The following is a 19,436-nucleotide window of genomic DNA, read 5'->3' on the forward strand; positions in this document are numbered from 1 at the left end:
TCTTGGGGTTGATAAGAACTTGCACGTCTTGAGAGCTTTTTGAAGTTTGAATCTTCAATTCTTTGGAGCTCCTTTTCTTCAAAGCTTCAATTCTACAAAGCATCAATTCTTCCTTCGACCAAAAATGAATGAGAAGACCTCTATATATATAGAGAATTTGCATGAGTTTTAGGTGGGTCTGGGCCTATTTGCTCGGTGGGCTTGGATTTTGGCTCATTATTTCTATGGCTCAAATTTTATATCGGAACTTGAATTGAGTTGGATAGGAGAAAACTTGACTATCCAAACCCGGTAAATTATAAATATCATAATGTTTATTGTAATGACGTGGAGGAATTTAAATGGTCAAAATTTATGGCTCTAATAGAAACCAATGTTTAGACCGATATAAAAAAAACAAAAAATAAAAATAAAGGAAAAAAAAAGTAAAAAGAGGATGTGAATTTGTGTTTTCTACAAAAGCCCATTCCGTTCCAAACCCTCTGTTTCTTTTCCATTTCCTTTACCAAATGGCCACATTCCTTCCCTCCCACTACTACTCCTTCTTCCTCTTCTTCTTCTTGTTCTTCCTCATCGGAACCTCCGCCGTCGACGGCGCGTACTGGTGCGTGGCCCGCAGCGACGCGACCTACGAGTCTCTCCAAGCCGCCATCGACTACGCCTGCGCCACCGGCGCTGACTGTACTCCGATTCTGTTGAACGGACTCTGTTTCCTCCCTAACACCATCCAGGCCCACGCCTCCTACGCCTTCAACAGCTTCTTCCAGCGCAAGGCTATGGCTCCCGGGTCCTGTGACTTTGGAGGCTCCGCCACCATCGCCCAGAGTGACCCAAGTCTGTCCCCCTCTCCCTACCTTCCGTCTCTCTGTTTTTCTCTTTGGTTTGCTTGAGACACCGTTAGCTTTAAAATCATTTTTTTCTTCTCCTAATTTTAGCCTTATAAGGTATATTTACACAAAGAAATTAATTTTTAAAATATAAAACATCGAATAATTGTTATATGTCTCTATATAAACACTCTTTTTTAATCACCAGTTTAACTTAAATCTCTAATAATTGTACCAACACTACATTAAATTTGCATTCTTCTCAAAGAAAAAAAAAACAAAAATTTAAACCAAAAATTGATTCATATGTTCCACTAGGTTTTTTTCTCTACTTTTATCTTTTATATTGAAACTTACTAAAACCCATTGGATTTTAATTCAAAAAAGGTTTGTTTTAATCAAACTTGGTACAACTCATAACAAATATATAAATATATATATATATATATATATATATATATATATATTAGGAATGATTTATTTAATTAATTTAGAGAGTTAAAAGTGTTAGTAAATGGATAAATATTTGGTTTTGATTATATTTCACATTGTTGTTTGTGTGCAGGTTATGGATCTTGTGTTTATCCATCTTCTCTCAGGTACACTATTGTTATTTTTCTAAATGTGCATAGAGATAAACCTTTTATTATATTCTATTTTAGGAATATATTTAGTGGACATTTCTTCTTGTTCAAGTAAATGATTTCTCTTTTAGAGTCTTATGAAAAACCATATATTTGCTGTCTCCATCCCCACTCAAATTAGTTTATCTCAATAAATTTAGGTTTTTAAGTTGTTTTAGTCGGTCAATTTAAACTTTAAACTAATAATTGTATTAATTTAAATTCTAAACTAATAGTAGTATCGATAACTTTCATAAATTTATCTAAATTAAACTTAAACTTGTAAAAATTTAGGGTTTACATTCATACAATTATTAGTCGGAAGTTTAAACTAATACAACTCCTAAATTTAATAGTTTAAATGGATACAATCACTATATTAGAACTTTAGAAAATAGGAGAAGAAGAATTTGAAAAGAAAAAAGAACACTAATTTATGTTCCTCCATATCTTCCAATTGGAGGTTTCATTGACCTAATATGGGCACAAGAACAAAGCCTCTTATATTTAAGAATATGAAAATTTCACCCAAAGAATTTAAAGACTAAAGTTTACCATTGTCTCCAAAATTCTTATTCTTTTACCATCTACTTTAAAATAAAGATTCTACAACAAAATCATTTCTTGCATGTCTTTTCTTTGTACCATTTTTATAACTCTCGTCAAAAGAAGGAATTTAAAAGAGTGGATAAATTATAGGCTAAATGTCTCTAAATTATATATAAAGTATAAAACTTTTGAAATGTAGGATGAAAATATCTACATCATCACCCTGTCTTAAAACCACATGTGAGTGACTAAAAGACACTTAGTAGATTAATCTAGAAAAGTAGTAGCATTCTAAGCACATCCTGACTTTTCATCCAACATTTTAACAAATTTTTTTAGGTGGAGAGAATTTTAAAACTCAAAGAAATATGTAAAAATTGCAATTTATTCAATTAGTATCGTTTAGTAGTTATTATAAATTTGGAAAATAGTAAATAGGAAATTCAAATAGAGTGAAAGAAGAATATTGATTAGAATGATGAAAGAGAAGGTAGGAATTGGGAGAGATGTGGAAGATGTGTGACCGTTGGATGAGTGAGATCAAAGGGTGAGGATGGGAATTGATTTAGTTTTAAAATAAGGTTTTTTTGAGTACTGAGAGAAGGGTGCGTTTTTGGGGAGTCTACAAAGGTGGTGAATATTAGTACATGTCAGACTTTGTTGGTCATTCATTACTGCATCTCTCTCTCACCTCACCACTTTCTTTCTAAATATTTTATCACTTTAACTATAGACTAATCATAATTTATTTCTTTTAGAAATTGATATTTTATTATATTTATAAATATTTCCAACGCACTTTCTCAAATTTAAAACAAAAATGTTATTTTCTTGTCATTTCAATTTTTACCATTGTTTTGATCTTTAGTCTGAAATAAAGAAAATAAGTGGACACAAACAGTGATGGTTTTGAAAAATATAGTACAAGAATCAATGTTTTAAATATATCAAATATATATGTATATGTATGTTTATGATATTTCGGTGTTTATTTCAATACTAATGGATCCTTCATAATATCAATATCAATGAATATTTAATACTACAACTAAAATTGAAATAGATCTTCTTTTTATTTGAACTATCATTTATAAAAATGTATTGCATACTATTTTTTGGTAGCTAAATTATTTTATTTTATTTTTCTTTTGAATTGGTTCATATTTGACCCATCTTAAAAATTGAGAATTTATTATTATTATTATTATTATTGTGTGTTTTAAGTAGGGAGGGTCTCAAAATAATTGCATGTTAATAACTGTTAGATATGGATTAAAAAATCGATATACCCTTTACTGATAATTTAATTCGAAGTATTTTTGTAATTTCTCTTTCTTATATCCAACGGTGCGAAACCGAGAATTACTCTTAATTTTTTCATCTAAAATAGTATAGATTTGTCATCTTTTATGTTTTTTAATAGGAAAGGAAGGGGAAAAAAAAGGAGAGAGAGAGAATAAGAATTATAGATTGAGTGGTGTGATGGAAGATATAATGTATCAGAAGATGCTGTTGGGTTGTCTTTGTCCCCTAAAGAATCAATTCATTCACAATATACTGTCTCCAAATCTTTTGCTTCATTCCTTTGGTCCAAGAATCTTTTTATGCCCCACATTTCCCTAAATTACACTATATCTGTTCCACATCTGTCTTCATTTCAACAATATTATCTAACAAAAGATCATTCGTGATGATTTTCCAGTTCTGCAGGAGGAGCAATCACGCCGAGCCCTCCAGCAAACACAAGCCCGACAATAACAGTTCCTGGTACAGCTACGCCAAGCTTCAACAATGGTGGTACCGGTGACACGAATGGCGTAAATCCCGTATACAACCCGACATCAACCTCAAATCCAACCAACTCTGAAGCATCTTCGAGTTTTACGACCCCAAAACTCGTAATTTTAATTTTGTTTTCAATTGCCATCTCACTCCCTTTACAAACAATGTAGGAGGGGGTGCCATAGCTGGGGTGTGAATGTGCAGAGGGTTTATTCAGTTTTGTTAGAAATGATGAGGCTTCCAAAGGTTTGGTCAAATGTAGCTTTTGTTTGGATGTTTTAAACTTTTATTATCCTTTGGGTGGAAACTAAATGACATAGGTAAACTCAGCAGGTAGGCTTAGTTAAGGGTTCCCACTTTCTTTAGGGGATTTACTCATTCAATTCAATGGTTTAATTTGATTCTTGTACTTGGCTATGTACATGACTAACTTTTAGTAGAAGGTTCAACTATTGAATTTTATTTCTTCATTACTTTAATTGCCCTTTTTAGTTGTGTGCTCGTAGTCAATTTTTAACTATTTTGTTTTAGTTCCTAAATTTTACATTAAAAAAAATTTAAAAAAAAAAAGCATGATGAAAACACAAAGCTTGTTCTTATAGAAATCGAATGATTAGGTAAATGAGCTTTGATGTTTATTAAATAAGTTATTAAACCATTTAAAAACTTGAGTTTGGTAAAGGTCACTCAGAAACATTTTTTTAATATAAAAAAATAAAAATAATTATTATTTTCTAAATAAAATATGACACCAAAAGTTTAAAACTAAAATGTTATATTTATTTATTTAATGTGAAGTTTAGAGACTAAACTAAATTGCTTCAATCAAAGCTAAAATGAAAGATAAGGAATGCCAAATCACAACCTCATATATCTATCAATTGCCCCAACAGAATTGGTTCCTTTAGAAGCATCAATGATGAAGAGTTACAAAAAAAAAAAATACAAAACCCAATTCATGAAACCAAGTATAATTGTGAACCTCCTCATTTAGCTTACCTTTTCTCCATTCTCTGTGTTTGTGTGTGCTGCATTCATCAAATAGGAACCTAAATAAGAACATGAAAAGCTCAGAAAATATTCTATATGGCAATTGACAACACCAGGGTATTTATCAACAATATGTACCATGGTTCTACTGTCACATATCTTCTTGTTTTCCATGTCTGTATGTATGTACCTTCTGCTCAATTAGACAAACTTCTGGTTGTCGTACAATGTATATTATATCCCCGACTGATTTATATGAGTCCTGGTTTCGATGCCAAGTCCACAACGCATGTGTTTCATTTTTCACCTGCAAGAAATACCTTTTAGTTCACCACACTTTCGAACATTGCATCCAGCCAAACACAGAAAGAAGTTTCCATAGTGTATTTTTCTCACACAGAAAGAAGTTTCCATAGTGTATTTTTCTCGTGTATGTGTGTATTGAGGTTTCTTTTGCCATCCTTGCCATGAAATACAATAATTCTTGAGGTTCCATCATAAGATTTCATCTTAATACCAGAATCTAGGGACAGATGACACTTCTCTAGAAACAGGGCTTATTTTGTGTTCTTAGCACATACCATTATATCAATATGACATAGAAATGAAATGGTGTTCAAGCAAGAGAGAGAGAGAGAGAGAGAGAAGATGAACCTCCAAAATGCCATGGCCGAAACTACTTTCACGATATGCGCTATAATCAGGTTGCTGATTCCAGCAGAATTTTCCTTCAGCTGGGCCTGATGTGAAATTGAATGCACAGAAGCCACCCATGTATTCATCCGGTGTCGAGGACGGGTCTGGACAGTTTCCAGGTTCATCAGCATGTTCAATTGCCATTTTCTCTCGGTTACCTCCATCGCCTACTGTTATGTAGACAGGACCACATCGATCCAAAGTGTAGTCATATACTCTATTTGACCTCTCATAGGCATGAACCTGATCATGAATGTACAACCTCCATCAGAAACAATGTTGTTAGAGTACAGGGATAATTTGGAAATATTAGTAGATAGTAGTAATGGTATATTAATAATTAGGTAGGGAGATAGTCATGAAGTTTAGTTATAAGTAGACAGAGTTAAGCAATGGGTGATTAAATTAGTGCATTGGAAAGATCTTAAGTTGAGGTGCAAGTACCTCAGATTACTTCTTTATTTGTATTTCTTCTTAATATATTAGATTCATATATTTTCTGTGTTTGGAAACAAAACAAATATGAAAAGTATTGTGTATGTAAATATGCATTTAACCATTCGAATAAAAGTGAACATCTGCAGCAAGCTACAGAGAATCGGAATTGGCACATTAAATTCTTATGACATGGTTATGATTTTGTAATTAGGAACTTATGATTTTAAAAAGAAAAAAAAAGGCAAAAGAGAAGCCAAAACAGCACTGAATAGGAAAAAATAACATAACAGTTCACCAATGAATAAGGATGAGTCTAGTGAGTTTTCGAATGGTGAAAAATACTTTTTCTAACCGATACGAGCCTCTTTATTATATTTAATAAAAAAGACTAATGCTTAAAGTATAATAGAATTATACCAAGAGTGGAAAGAGTGATCATAAACAGTACAGACGAATTGAACAAAACAACACAAACGAAACCTTGAGCAAAACAGTAGAAAAATAAGAACAAAGCAAACTTAAAAGTCTTTCCAAAAGAAGCCCAAAAACAGTTGAAAATTGCAAACTAAAAACTTCAAAATGGATGGGAGAAAACAGCCAAGGAGCTTGTTGAAAAAATATGCCTCCTATGTAGTCCTTAAATCTTGAGTGAGTGACTAGAACCAGAATATTTGAGAAGAAATTTAGAGGGCCAAAATAATTGAAGCATCCATCGAACCTCTCGTGATCCACTAAAAGAACCTTCGAAAATAATTGGCTGAAAAAACAACATCTAAAATCTGAACTCAAACCAAAATAATTCCACATTTCACAACAATGGACTTCAAGTGATCTGAAATTTCACAGTGTTGAGTTTGTGATAGAAATAAAAAGGCATGTTTCTCAGTAGTTAAATCCTCCTTTGTCTGGAACAAGGTCAATATGTTCGGCTTCATCGCTACTCACACTAAAAGGAGAGTCAAAATCTGAAACTCTTCTTTTTCGGTGAAGAGAATGGAGTTTGGTAGGAAAGCCTCTAAAAAAATTCCTTTGAATTAGGCATAGAGAAAATTGAGTATTTAAAATGAGGCTGAACAGAGCTTTGAGAATATGACTTGTTTGATTGAGAAAGGTTTGCAAAATGGCACAATTTGCCTCAAAAAAATCAGGGTTCTGATCCAAAATCAAATTTTCTTTTGTAAACATTTTTTAAGGCCTCTTTAACACTATTCCTTCTAACAAAATGCTTCGGGAGTACGATTACACCAGAAACTTTTGTAATTATAGCCTTTCTATGATTTTCAACAACTAAAAAAGCCCTTATTCTTTAGTTTTTCTTGGGGAGGGTCCTCTTGTCCCTTGCCCTTAGGTTGTTTATCTTTTGTTCATTGAATATATTTGTTTCTTATAAAAAATTGCTTTGGAAAAGTCTTGAAGGGATGTGGGAGAACCCTTGATTTTGGATGTTTTTCAGACTTAGCCTTTGACCAGATTTGGCCGAGGAAGAGAGGGAAGAAGAAAGAGCAACGGAGGAAGAGTTGGAAGTTGGAGCTTTAACAGAGGGGACTTTGGTGGGCACAGAACCAGCAATGGAAATGAAACCAAAGACTTTGACGAGGTTGAGGGAAGTGACTTGCTAAGGGAGGAAGAAGTTGCGGCAAAAGTGGGACACGCTTCGACTGACCTGTCTTTCCATTTGTACTGAAACTTGGAATTCCAATTGGCAATAAAGAATCCTCAGTCGTAATAATCTTTTTCCTCTCTTAAAGGCTACTCCTGCATTTTTCCTTTCACTTATGGAGACTTTTTTCTTTTTCTCTCCTCTTAAAAAATGGCTCTTTAATGGCGTGTGACTTTTTTACTTCTTTTTGAGGGCTTACAACTAGCGAGTTCTGAATAAGGCTTTTCGTGCCAAGAGGATTTGCAACCCTTTCAAGAACTCCACGTGCCATCCTAACCTCTCTCTTCCGACAAACATGAGTTTGATCGTTTCCTCTTGATTCTTCCATCGCTGGCAGGGGAATCTCTATTTTTAGAATTCGGTGGGATCTAAATCTGGTTTTCTTTTTGAAGCATCAACAGACAAGACGTGAATGGATTTCTTGAAAAATTTTAGGGGTTAAAAGGGGTTACAAGGGGTAGTTTTACAAGCCCCTTCTAAAATTGAACCGAAAGAATCTAACTCTTCATCAACCAAAACTTGCTTTAGACAAGCCAAGTCGATTGGGTTGGAGAAATCTTTTATAAATAAAACACCTTGAACTTTGATCGGTTCAATATCTCCAAAGTTCCGAAAAATGTTATCTCATTTTTCATCTGAAATTTCTATAGTAGATGACATAAAACCACATAAATTTTTCGAAACTTGAATTTTTGCTTCAGCAACCATTAACATAGTCTAAAGGTAAGTTTTTAATCGAGATCCACTCTTCGAAACCCTTCACTACTTTCGGACAACCACATAACCTCTTGTTCCACCTTTCGAATTTTAAATGAAAATGACGACAAACTTGCCATTTCCTCGGGTATTCAATAAAATCTTCCACCTCACCTTGATCCAAATGGAGTAAAGCACTCTCCGCAAACAAAGGATTGATGAACCAAAGCATCCACCAAGCAAATTCTACTCATTTTACTCTAAGGGGCTCCAGTCAGTATGGATTTCAGACTTTCACTCTCGGCTCTCCATGCAGTTTCCAAAGAATTTTCAGAGCCAACAGAACCAGACTGTGCAGTAGCAATTGAAATAGACTGAGCAATTAAAGCAACCCATGGTATATCTGAAGCCCTTGGTGGTCCTTGATTTAATAATAAAGTTTGTACAGTAGCCGGAGATTTCTGATCTGAAGCAGCTTGATCTAGTTTACTAATTATCTCAATAGATCTAGTTCCATCATAACTAGGTAAATCAATCTTCATTCTTGATTATTTACTAACCTTTCATGAGGTTCATCATTAGTAGTAATCTTGGATTCTTGGAGGGAGTTCTTGATAATCTTGAGTCGGTCTTCTTCTTTCTTGCACTTCAAACCTTCTTTCTTGAGGATTCCACTCCATTCTTTGAAGTCCAGCCCCTCGAATGCCTTGCTGCCCCCACTCTCGAACAAATTCTTGACGATCTTCATGCACTATTTAAGGAGGTGCTAAGGTTTCTAGTCGTTGCAAGGCTTCTTGAGGTGCTAAGGTTTCTATTTAAGGAGGTGCTAAGGTTTCTAGTCGTTGCAAGGCTTCTTGAAGTGTAGCTTCAATTCTCTCCACAGATGCTTCCACGGACAGCAAGCGTCGCGAGGAGGTTCTTGGAGAGTGTACGGTAGTTATATCCGCCTCTTGGTTTTGAGCAGATTCTCCGCCGCCACCGGATTTACTCGTCAGACAGCAATGGACCCAAGAGCTTTATGGTGCTCTAATACCAATTCGTGTGTAACCAAAGTCTAATCTTTTACTTTGGAATGAAATCTTATCTCTCAATGTGAGAGGAGATGTTTATTTATTGAGGAAAATGTAATACAAGTTAGTTATTTAGTAACTAGTTGCAACAATTATAACAGTAAACTAGTTGACCGTAGGCCGTAGATGTTTAGGCTATTTGAATTACATCAACATCAGAATCGCAGTATAATTTTAGAGTGCTAGCTATTTCTGCCCATTCATCAAACTCAAACAGTCGCAGTCCAAAGATTGTTGAAATCAGTTTGCAAACTTCTGGATTCTTGATAATCCAATAACGGCCCATACTCTTTTTTTCGGGTGCTAGAACAGCAGAATGAATGTAACTGACTGGCTTCACCTACTCTGCATAACTATCTTTCAACACCTCAAAAGTTTGCTCCCCAATCTTCTTACTACTTATTGATGACCTTAAATGAGATGAGTACCAAGTCATGTATTCATGATTTGACCTTAATGAGATGAGTACCAAGTCATGTATTCATGATTTGACATGAAGCCTCCTAACATTTTGCTGAACGAAACCCAACCATGCTTATATTGACCAGAGGGAATATGAATGAAGGATCTACCACCTGTATGGGCCACGCATCTCATTACCCAACCGAACTTAGCTTTGAATTTAGGAACTTCAACCATTCCATTTTCAACTTTTTTATTTTTGAAAAAGAATCTATCTTTTGTTTTTAGTTCAAATCTGAAATGGCTTCGTGAAACCATATAAGCTGGGGGTATGATAATGACAGTATTAAGTTGGCTTCTACATCTTTCACTTGAAATGATCCATCCATGAACCAAATGCAGAAAACCAAGTTATCAATATTGCAACTTTGCACTTAAGCATCCAAAAAGGGAAGAGTTCAAAAACAAACTCGCTTGAGAACTGAAAACGAAGGTCTTCTTGCCGGAAAACTGATAGATGAGTAGTGTCGGAAAGGGAGAAGAGGACGGGGAAGAGAGAGAGGAGAGAGAAACTTACCTCCCAGAAAAATCAAATTTTCACCCGATGTTTTTTCTTTTTTTTTTTTTTTTTTGACTGGTGAAAGTTACCTTAAAGCAATTAAAATTACTTTTCAAAAATTTCCGTAAGTTTCATTACATTATAAGAAAATGAATTTTAAGATTCTAAAAGGACTTGGAAGCACCAAGATTTCACCACTACTTTCAAAGCTCATACCTAGTTCATTCTAAATGCTATGAGAGTGGATCCAATCAACACTATCCAGGTCATTTGTTATGTTGTCTAAAATAGATCACTTAGTCGCAACAAAAAGTGATGAAATAAAGAGAACAAGAAAAATCATGAAAGGGGACATACGTGACCGTTGAAAACTATGTCAACTTTATACTTGTAGAGCAAGTCTTCCATTGCCATTTTCATACACTCTGCTTCTCTATAATGAGCAGTGTAGGTGCTGTACCAGGGTGGATGCCATGTAGCTATCAACCATGGAGTGACTTTCCTGTCAACTTTAGCCAGGTCTTGCTCTAGCCATTTGTATTGATCACCTGCACCGGGTGAAAATCGTGGTGGATTCAGCAATTTTAGTCAATATGAAACTTTTTAATCTAATGGATTGTGAAAAGAGGATCAGGTTACGGTTTTACTTGATTTGTCATAAAAAATGTAGGCACCAAGCATTATAAAATGAATGCCACCAGCATTGAAAGAGTAGTAAAATGTCGAATTAGAGTTACTCTCTACGGATGGGAATGAAAATCGGGAACTATAAGCTGCAAATGTTTGATTTTCAGCTTGCGGTTCTATTTCATGGTTCCCTTCCACCACCATCAACGGAACTTCAGATACTAGAGGCTGCATATACCTGATAATAGAAAGGCAGTAAGAGATCATTTCCTAAAGTTGCCTAATTGTTTCTAAAAAAACCAAAGATCTGAATATTTAACAACTTTGCAAGACGAGTCAGTTTCAATTTTTAAAATAAAGTACCCGACTCACCTTCCCCAATAGTCCCAACGAGGCTGATAAGTTTCGTGAATAGGAGTTTCGGGAAAAGAACAAGAGTAACAATCAGAGCCAGTGCCATTTGTAAGATACAAGTTGGCATAACTCACATCCCCAATCAATAGAACAAGGTCGGGATGATTACTCAAAATATGATTAACTGTTGATGTAGTGTTGTATGTAAGACCCAAATCACCAACCACTGCTATTCTATTAGGGTAACTCTTAGGCCCAGAAACAGGCATGGTTCTGAAAAAATATACATCACTCATTTCTTCTGCAACTGAAGGGTCTCCACACTGATATTGATACAAAGTATCAGGCTCCAATCCTGTCAGAGAAAATTAAGAGAGCTCCAGAAATCTTATAACGGATGAAATCAGGTATTATAAGAATAATGTAAATTTGAGTTAGAATTGGAATTGATCATACCCGTCAGACGAACATGGTGTATAATTCCAGAAGTATAGTTCCTGAGGCCTTCAAAGGGATAAAGTTGATTGTAGATAAGAGAATAACCCTCTGCTCGGTTATCCATTGCCATTCTAAACTTTCCATACATGACAATACTCGCAACTCCTTCAGGATCTAGTGGTTGAATGTCGTCTCCAATTTGAAAGTCTCCTGCACATCAATCGTATCTCACTGAATTGAATTAATGGCTTCACATAACGTTAAATTCAAATCCCTTTGGAGAAAAACAAAATCTCTAAAATGAAATTTGAACAAATCATTGGCGAAAGCAATCTAGAGTTTCTAAAGACAACATCTATTCCTCATATGGGAAAGGATTACCTAAGGAGCATGGATACGAGACATAAACACATTGACACGCTATTTTTTAGAAAAATATACGACATGGACGTCTTTTCTCAAATGTGCACCTCAACAATATTATACAATAAAACAAAATGGGTTTGATGTATTTTAGTCTCAAATTTTCTCTGTAAATTCTCTGCCCTATCATGTCTATTTAGTATAGTTAGCAAATGTTCAATACGTGCAGTAACAAACGTTGGACCTATATTGACTTCGTACAATAGTTTCTATTATGTGCTAACAAGTGCCAAGTGTCAAGTGTTGAACATGTCCAACAAGTAGTATCGTAGGTTCAAAACATGCAACCTTTCAATCAAAAATTGCCAACTCCTCGTAAGAAATATCAATTCGAGAAACCACCCAATGCATGTTCATATTACACTTTTCCAATTTCTCTCCAATAGAGTGTCAAACCGTGGGCAATCGAAAGTATCTCCAATTGAAGCTCACGCCAGGAGGGATGTCTTTTACGCATTTTGTCAAACATTAAATGAAGCTTGCCAATAGAATTTCCAGAGCTTTACTCAATGAAGCTTGCCAATAAAGTAATCTCATATAATTCAATCTCATAACGGGAGAATTGGTAATTTGAGCAAGCAAAAGCATCTTCAGCGGAGCAACAAGTCAAACAAGCAAGCAAGTACGCAACTAAATTAGCCACACTCCAAACGATCAACAAGAAGTATTAGAAGAACCTGTAATCCAAGAAATCCAAACGGAGTCATAATCTACAGAGAGTGAAACAGAAATCTGCTCCGGCTGAAACTGACCCCCATTTTTCTGAACTCTCGGATCAGTTTCCGGCAAGTCCTCGGCCACACCCCGGAAGCTCTTATCAAGTGGGATAGTCACAGGCTTAAACGGCCCTTCAACGGTGGTAGGAATTCTACCATAAACCGAACAAAGCCTCAAAAGAAAAAAGGAAGAGAGCAAAAGAACAGCAAATGGGAAGAGACCCATTTGCCTGGTTGGAAAATTCTGAAACCCCAGATGAAAATTAGGCAGTGGAGTAAGGAGAAATGAGAGGGAATGGGATTTAAATAAGAAAAGAGATGAAAATGAACATCAAATTGAATGGGGGAAAGGAAAAAACATAGTGGAATCCCCATGTGAAGGCAATTAGAAATGGCGACAAAGGAGATGACGTCCAGTGTTCTCTACCATGCGAATGGATTCGTTTTCTGGGAAAGAGGGATTTCTCCACCAGTCCGAATACGAGACTGACAGATTGAAAAATTGGTTTTTGCAGGCGGTTTGTTTTGTTAATTTATGAACTTTCCATACTGTTCAATGAAATGATGAGTTTGAAAAGTAAATAAAAATTCTTATAAACGCCGAACGGTATTTATTGTTTCGAGGCGCTGCAATGTTACTGACTTAAATTGTCGTTTATGTCCCTAAAGTGCTTTTTAGAGAAAAATGATTATAATAATTCTAGGATTAGGATAATTAGAGAAAAATGATTATAATAATTCTAGGATTATGGTAATTCTACTCTTATGATAATATGTTTTTGGGAGAAAAGTTACTATCGATAGTGTTATGATAGTATGTATTTGGGGGAAAGACTATGATAGAAGTGTTATAATAACATGTGTTTTGGGGAAGAATTATGATTATAGTAACTTAAAAAAAATAATAGAATTTGGATAGGGTAATGTAGGATTGTAATGAGGAAAATAGAGGACAAGATTGGGTTATTTGGGGATTTGGATAACCCTAATCCTCATTTATCATATGGTCAAACCATGTTTGACCCGATTTACTAATCATTTTCCCCCTAAAACCCTACCTCAAACATACCCTAAGATTACGTTGTTTCCCATATTTCATTTCGTTTCAATGCTATTACGTTGTCGTCATTCTTTTAAATCGATGGTTAACGATACGTAATTTTTTAATATTGTACTTGCAACATCAATTTAAATTGATGTTGCAAGTACAATATTAAAAAAATACATGTAATTTCTTTCACAAGTAATGTATCAATTAATTTTTTGGTACGAAAAGCTTGCGTACAAAACGTTCAAAATTAACATCGTATTTACAAAAGCTAATGAAACATGTTTTCCAATAAAAATTCCAAAATTCGGTAAATAAAATATGAATATTTGTATATTGAATTTACTATACAAATTAAAAAAATTACATTTGTACGAATTAAAAAAATAAAAAAAAATTAAATCAATCGTTAACAATACGCAATTTTCCAATATTGTACTTACAACATCAATTTAAAGAAAATACAGGTACTTTCTTTCATGTGTAACACGTCAATTATTTTTTTTGGTACAGAAAATTTGCATACAAAATGTTCAAAATTAATATCGTATTTACGAAAACTAATTGGACATGTTTTTCGATAAAGTTTCAAATTTTGGTAAATGAATATTTGTGTATTGAATTTGCAATATGAATATTTAAAAAAATACATTTGTACCGATTAAAATAATAATAATAATAATAATAATAATAAATTGTCATATTCCTTCCCAAACAAATATTATAAATAATCTCTCATAATTCTCCTATTTATTCCTTCTCAAACAAGGATTATAAATAATCCTTTCATTTATTTCTTCTCCCTACAAGAATTATTATAATATTTTCCTTTTCATAATCCCTATTTTCTTTATTTCTTTCTCCTCTTATTCCTTTCCTTCTCCTAAACACATCTTAAATATTTAAACTTTATCTAAGGGACAGATGACCAAATTAAGAGGAAAAATAGAATTTGAAGTATTACACAAAGAAAGGTTTTGTTTAATTATCTCAACTTTAATATTGTTTTAAAAACGCCTTTAGTTACCACTCTGTTTTAAGTCACCATTTTGATCCGAAATTCTAAAAAGTATCTTTACCATAGTAATAATTAAAGTTTAAGGAATAATGTTGTAATTTTATAGAGTAGAATGATACTAATATTACTTGTAGGATAAGATTAATAAATATCATGCGAGTATAGTCAACAATTTAATACCATAGTAAAGCAAACGTAAACGTAAAGGCATTGACTAAATAAATTTGTTTTTCTTTTTAAATAGATCGAATTCTTATAGATAATAAAGAAATTAAACTATTTGATAAATTTTGCTTTTTGAAAATTTTTAAATAAAATATACTTTAAATTTTTAATTTTATTTCTAATAAAGTTTAATTTGATGGTAATTAATATGTATTTAGATCCTTAAAATTTGACATGTATACTTTATTAAAATTGTTTAAATTTTTTAATCAAACAACGCATATTTGAAAATATGAAAATATAAATTATTTTTATTGAATCAGTTGTTATCATATGTTTGTTTTCGGATTCTCCACCCTTATATTTCACCTTTAAAAGACTTGTGTCCGTATCATTTTAGCTATTCTATCTTTTATTATTTTATTTTATGTTAGACATATATAACTTAAATTAAATTAAAATTATATTTAATTACTTTATAATTTATATTTTAAAATTTGATAATCATAACTTTCACCTTTGGAGCAAAAAAAAACTCATCAATTTTGAAGAAAACGAGAGAATCACATATTCAGCAATTTTTACTTAAAAATATCAATTGTGAAGCCTTGCTTCATCTTATTAATCATTTGTATTTAAATTTAAAGAAAAATATCATGCCAAACACTTTACCCAATAAATCGACACTTAATTGATGATTAAGCTAATGGATTTGGTGGTAAATTCTAGTATATAAACAACACATTGAAGCATCCAACTCAAAATATGTATCAACTAAATGTAGGAAAATTCCAATTTGATAAGCCAAACATTTTGACTTTGTATTTCAAAATTTCATTTCATTTACTAAATTGACTATTTAATTATATAATTATATTAATTAATCTATTTAATTAATCATAAATTATTTTAATTAAATAATAATAATAATAATATTTAATTATTTAAACTTTTTTTAATTATTTTTAATATTATTTCTACCATATATCATTATCAATCCAATTGACCTAATTCGAATTTTAGATATTTAAATATGATTTAAATACCATTTTGATAATTTGTAATAATACAAGTTATTATAGCCTTTTAGGTAGAATAATAAAACATTAACACGAGGTAAGGAAGAAAATGCGTAGCAAAAATAGACAAATTAAGATAATTATGTATTACAAGTATCAGAAGAGTAAAACGGTTGTTTATCACGATTTTCATGTCTTAATGTAGGCTTTTAAGTGAAAGAAAGAGGAGTAGCGAAGCGACAAGCATAAGGCGAATAAGGAGCACATCAACCAAAGGATAAGAGGAACGATGCTAGGCGATCTACGTTGCTAGAAGACAAGAATAGTTGACGTGGATGCTAGAAAAGAACGAAAAGACATCTGTGACGCCTTCGCAATAGTGTTTGAGAATTAATGATGCCCAAACTATATGTTAAGTCCCATTGGCCCTCACCTATAAATACAAGGCTATCTCCTCCAAATGATGTGTACAAATTTTGTGGAGGACAAACTCAACTTCATTCCTTACCTTTCTTCTATACTTTAGGTGAGAGCTTAGAGGAGAGTTGAGAGTAGTCCAAACCTCATTTCCCCTCAGTTGTAATAGGCAAAAATGGAGCTATTTCTTATGCTCAGAGGCTCGACTCATTTCTTGTAACTTTCATTTGTAAATTTTACTTACTTTGTGTTTGTAATTTGAACTTCGTGGTCGAAAGGCTTAAAGTTGTCTTTATGAATGCAAAACATTAATACTTTCATTCACTCATCTCTTTTCTTTTCCATAATATTTGTTCTTTGTAATCATGACAATATAAATAATTAGTGGAGAATCTAGATGTTGGTATTATCTATCTTGTTGAGTAGGTGTTGTACCCAATGTACATCATTCTATTTGAAAGAAAGAATTAAGTATTAGGCGAAAGAGTAATAACCTAAACATTGCCAAATAAGCGGTGAAGAGAGTATAGAGATACAATCTTGTCATAAATTTCTCTCTAACATACATATCAGAAATGCAAGTGTATGTGACGATAAGGTGTCGAAAGGTTGCTTCCCTTAATAGAGGATGAGTTATAGATTATAATACTATCAAATAGTAATGATATAAATCATATGCTAATTTCAAGTATTTGCATCCCGAAAGGAGAGCAAGTATGGCAAAGGCGTCGAGAGGAGATTCGCCCTAAATTTAAAATTAACAAATGATTTGTGTCGCCTCTCATTCAACTATTTAACCTTGTAAAAATTCAAATTACATATGGGCATTCCTTCCTTCATCTTGCCTAAATAAAATAGAGTCCATATCATGAGTAACCACCACACTCATATCCATCTTGTTCCCCTCGCACGTAGTGTAGATAGTCTTAGAATAGTTTATAATGAGAATATATCAATTTTGTACAATCACCGCATAAAATTAACTTACGCATTATAGTCATAAGCATAATAGATTCCCTATGTTTGACTTTAGCTTATCTAGGAAACCTCTCTTTTCATTTACACTTAGGTAAGAGAGAGGAAAACGTGTATGCAATTGACAAATCTTTAAACATAAGCAACGTCGTGAGTAAGCGTCAGCCCCTTTTGTCGCATGCCCAAAGCTTAGTTGTCCAGTCTAGTCGCATAATTAGAACTTGAATTTGATGTCCAGGATAACACATAACTCATTGCACGTAATCAAACATGTACATTTCTCTCGTAATTATATTGAATATTATTTAACAAATCATTTTCTAAACTAATTCGAACAATTCACATTTTTTATCGCTCCATTCTAAGTTTAAATTCACAACGAGTTAATCAAGGGACCTAATGGATCTACGGATCATGAACTTCAACAATTCGAGATTAACTGGCTAAACCCTTTTAATCGAGTTAATCAACATTTGTTAACTAATCGAGATTGTCTACTATAGCCTTTCACAAATTATTCGTAATATTGGTCGGGTCAATTTATTGTTTTCCTTGAGCCTCACCTAATTCTCTAATTAACCATTGGTTTCCACATTTTTCTTCTTCGCTCTCTTCCTTCTTTTTAATTTCTCTTTTTTTTTTTTTTTTTTTTTTATAACTTTGTTAATTCGCTCTCCTTTTTATTTTATGAATTTTGTTTATAGCATTTATGACATTGTTCCCAAATTCTTTATTTTTCTTTTTTTCCTTTTAAGTTTTATTATCGCTCCTAAAATGCTCATGTTATTAAAAAAATCTTATCTGCCGTAATCAAAACAAAAAACAATATTTTAAATTATTAATTAATTAATCAAAAAATTATCTAGTTTTGAATGAAAGGCAATCTTTCCACATTTTATATCAAACCTAAGATTTTCATTTAAAGAAAAATTATTGAGGGGAGAAGTTAAGTCGTTCAATTTCATTATCATCATCACCAGAGGGAAAAAAAATCATATTCAACATCATTATTCAAATTATCAAAATCAGAGTCCAAAGAGGGTGCAACAATATTATCAAAATTTTCTTCAACATTTTCTGCAATTTTCAAAGAAAACTCATCATCGTGCTTTTTAATGGCATCATCAATAAAGGCAAGTCTCTTATCAAACAAAATATTTTTCCCTACATAAAGTTTTTCTTTAAGCAAATCCTTAAAATTTTTAGAAATATTTTCTTCGCACGCTTTATGAAAGTAATTAGGGGTTTGTAAAAGACACAAAGAAATATTTTTCTACGACAACTTCATTATATCGAAAATGTTAAAAGATACTATGTCTCCGTCAAATTCAACACTAAGAGACCTTTGATCTACCTTTGTAATAGTTTTAGTGGTTTTTAGAAAAGACCCACCTAGTAAAATTGAATGTGATGGTTTGATATAGAGGCTCCTTTCATTTCTAGGATATAAAAGTCTACCAAAAATATTTGATTGCCTACCTTTACCAAGACATCTTCTACAATGCCTAAAGGAGATAAAAGACCAATCCACCAGTTGTATAGAAACATTCGTTTTTGCAAGTTATTGAGCTCAATATCTTTAAAAGCACTAAAAATAATTACATTTATTGATGCTCCCAAGTCTAGCATTGCATGCAAAATTAAACTATTTCCTACTGTGCAAGGTAAGAAAAACATACCAAGATCGCTACATTTCTCCAAAATGTTTGTATTAAGTAAAGCAAACGCATTCCCCACTTACCATCACTTTTTTTTGTTTTGTCGTTCGCATTTCTTTTATTAGTGCAAAGTTTCTTTAAAATTTTTGCATACCTTGGTATTTGTTGTATGGTGTTTAAGAGAGGCAAAACTAACTTGAACTTTCCTAAATACCTCCAAGAGCTCCTCGTCCTTTGATGCTGCTTTCTTCTTTGGAGCCAACCTAGAAGGAAAAGATGCTTTAGG

General features: G+C 32.9%; 2 protein-coding genes across 6 annotated transcripts; one reads left to right on the top strand and one right to left on the bottom strand.

Annotated features, from left to right (window-relative positions):
• The first annotated feature begins 477 nt into the window (after positions 1-477).
• On the top strand, positions 478-4,254 carry LOC103496965 (PLASMODESMATA CALLOSE-BINDING PROTEIN 3). The gene is made up of 3 exons (XM_008459018.3): positions 478-834; positions 1,393-1,426; positions 3,702-4,254. The coding sequence occupies exons 1-3, from the start codon at positions 510-512 to the stop codon at positions 3,949-3,951; spliced, it is 609 nt and encodes a 202-aa protein (XP_008457240.1). The 5' UTR covers positions 478-509; the 3' UTR covers positions 3,952-4,254.
• A 378-nt stretch (positions 4,255-4,632) lies between these two features.
• Positions 4,633-13,416, bottom strand: LOC103496963 (purple acid phosphatase 15). Of its 5 annotated transcripts, none has more exons than XM_051084433.1 (8): positions 12,812-13,416; positions 11,730-11,921; positions 11,292-11,628; positions 10,940-11,157; positions 10,650-10,840; positions 5,426-5,710; positions 4,962-5,078; positions 4,633-4,809 (listed from the first exon to the last, which is right to left on the bottom strand). In XM_051084433.1, exons 1-8 carry the CDS (start codon positions 13,074-13,076, stop codon positions 4,777-4,779), a joined length of 1,638 nt encoding a protein of 545 aa, XP_050940390.1. In that variant the 5' UTR covers positions 13,077-13,416; the 3' UTR covers positions 4,633-4,776. The 5 variants fall into 5 exon arrangements, with proteins under 5 accessions (XP_050940390.1, XP_008457238.2, XP_008457236.2 ...); XM_008459016.3 differs by having other exon boundaries at positions 4,633-4,830; XM_008459014.3 differs by having other exon boundaries at positions 4,910-5,078; positions 12,812-13,415.
• Positions 13,417-19,436: the final 6,020 nt, after the last annotated feature.

This window comes from Cucumis melo, chromosome 5 (genome assembly GCF_025177605.1).
Source record: "Cucumis melo cultivar AY chromosome 5, USDA_Cmelo_AY_1.0, whole genome shotgun sequence".
In the NCBI taxonomy this organism is placed as follows: Eukaryota; Viridiplantae; Streptophyta; class Magnoliopsida; order Cucurbitales; family Cucurbitaceae; genus Cucumis; species Cucumis melo.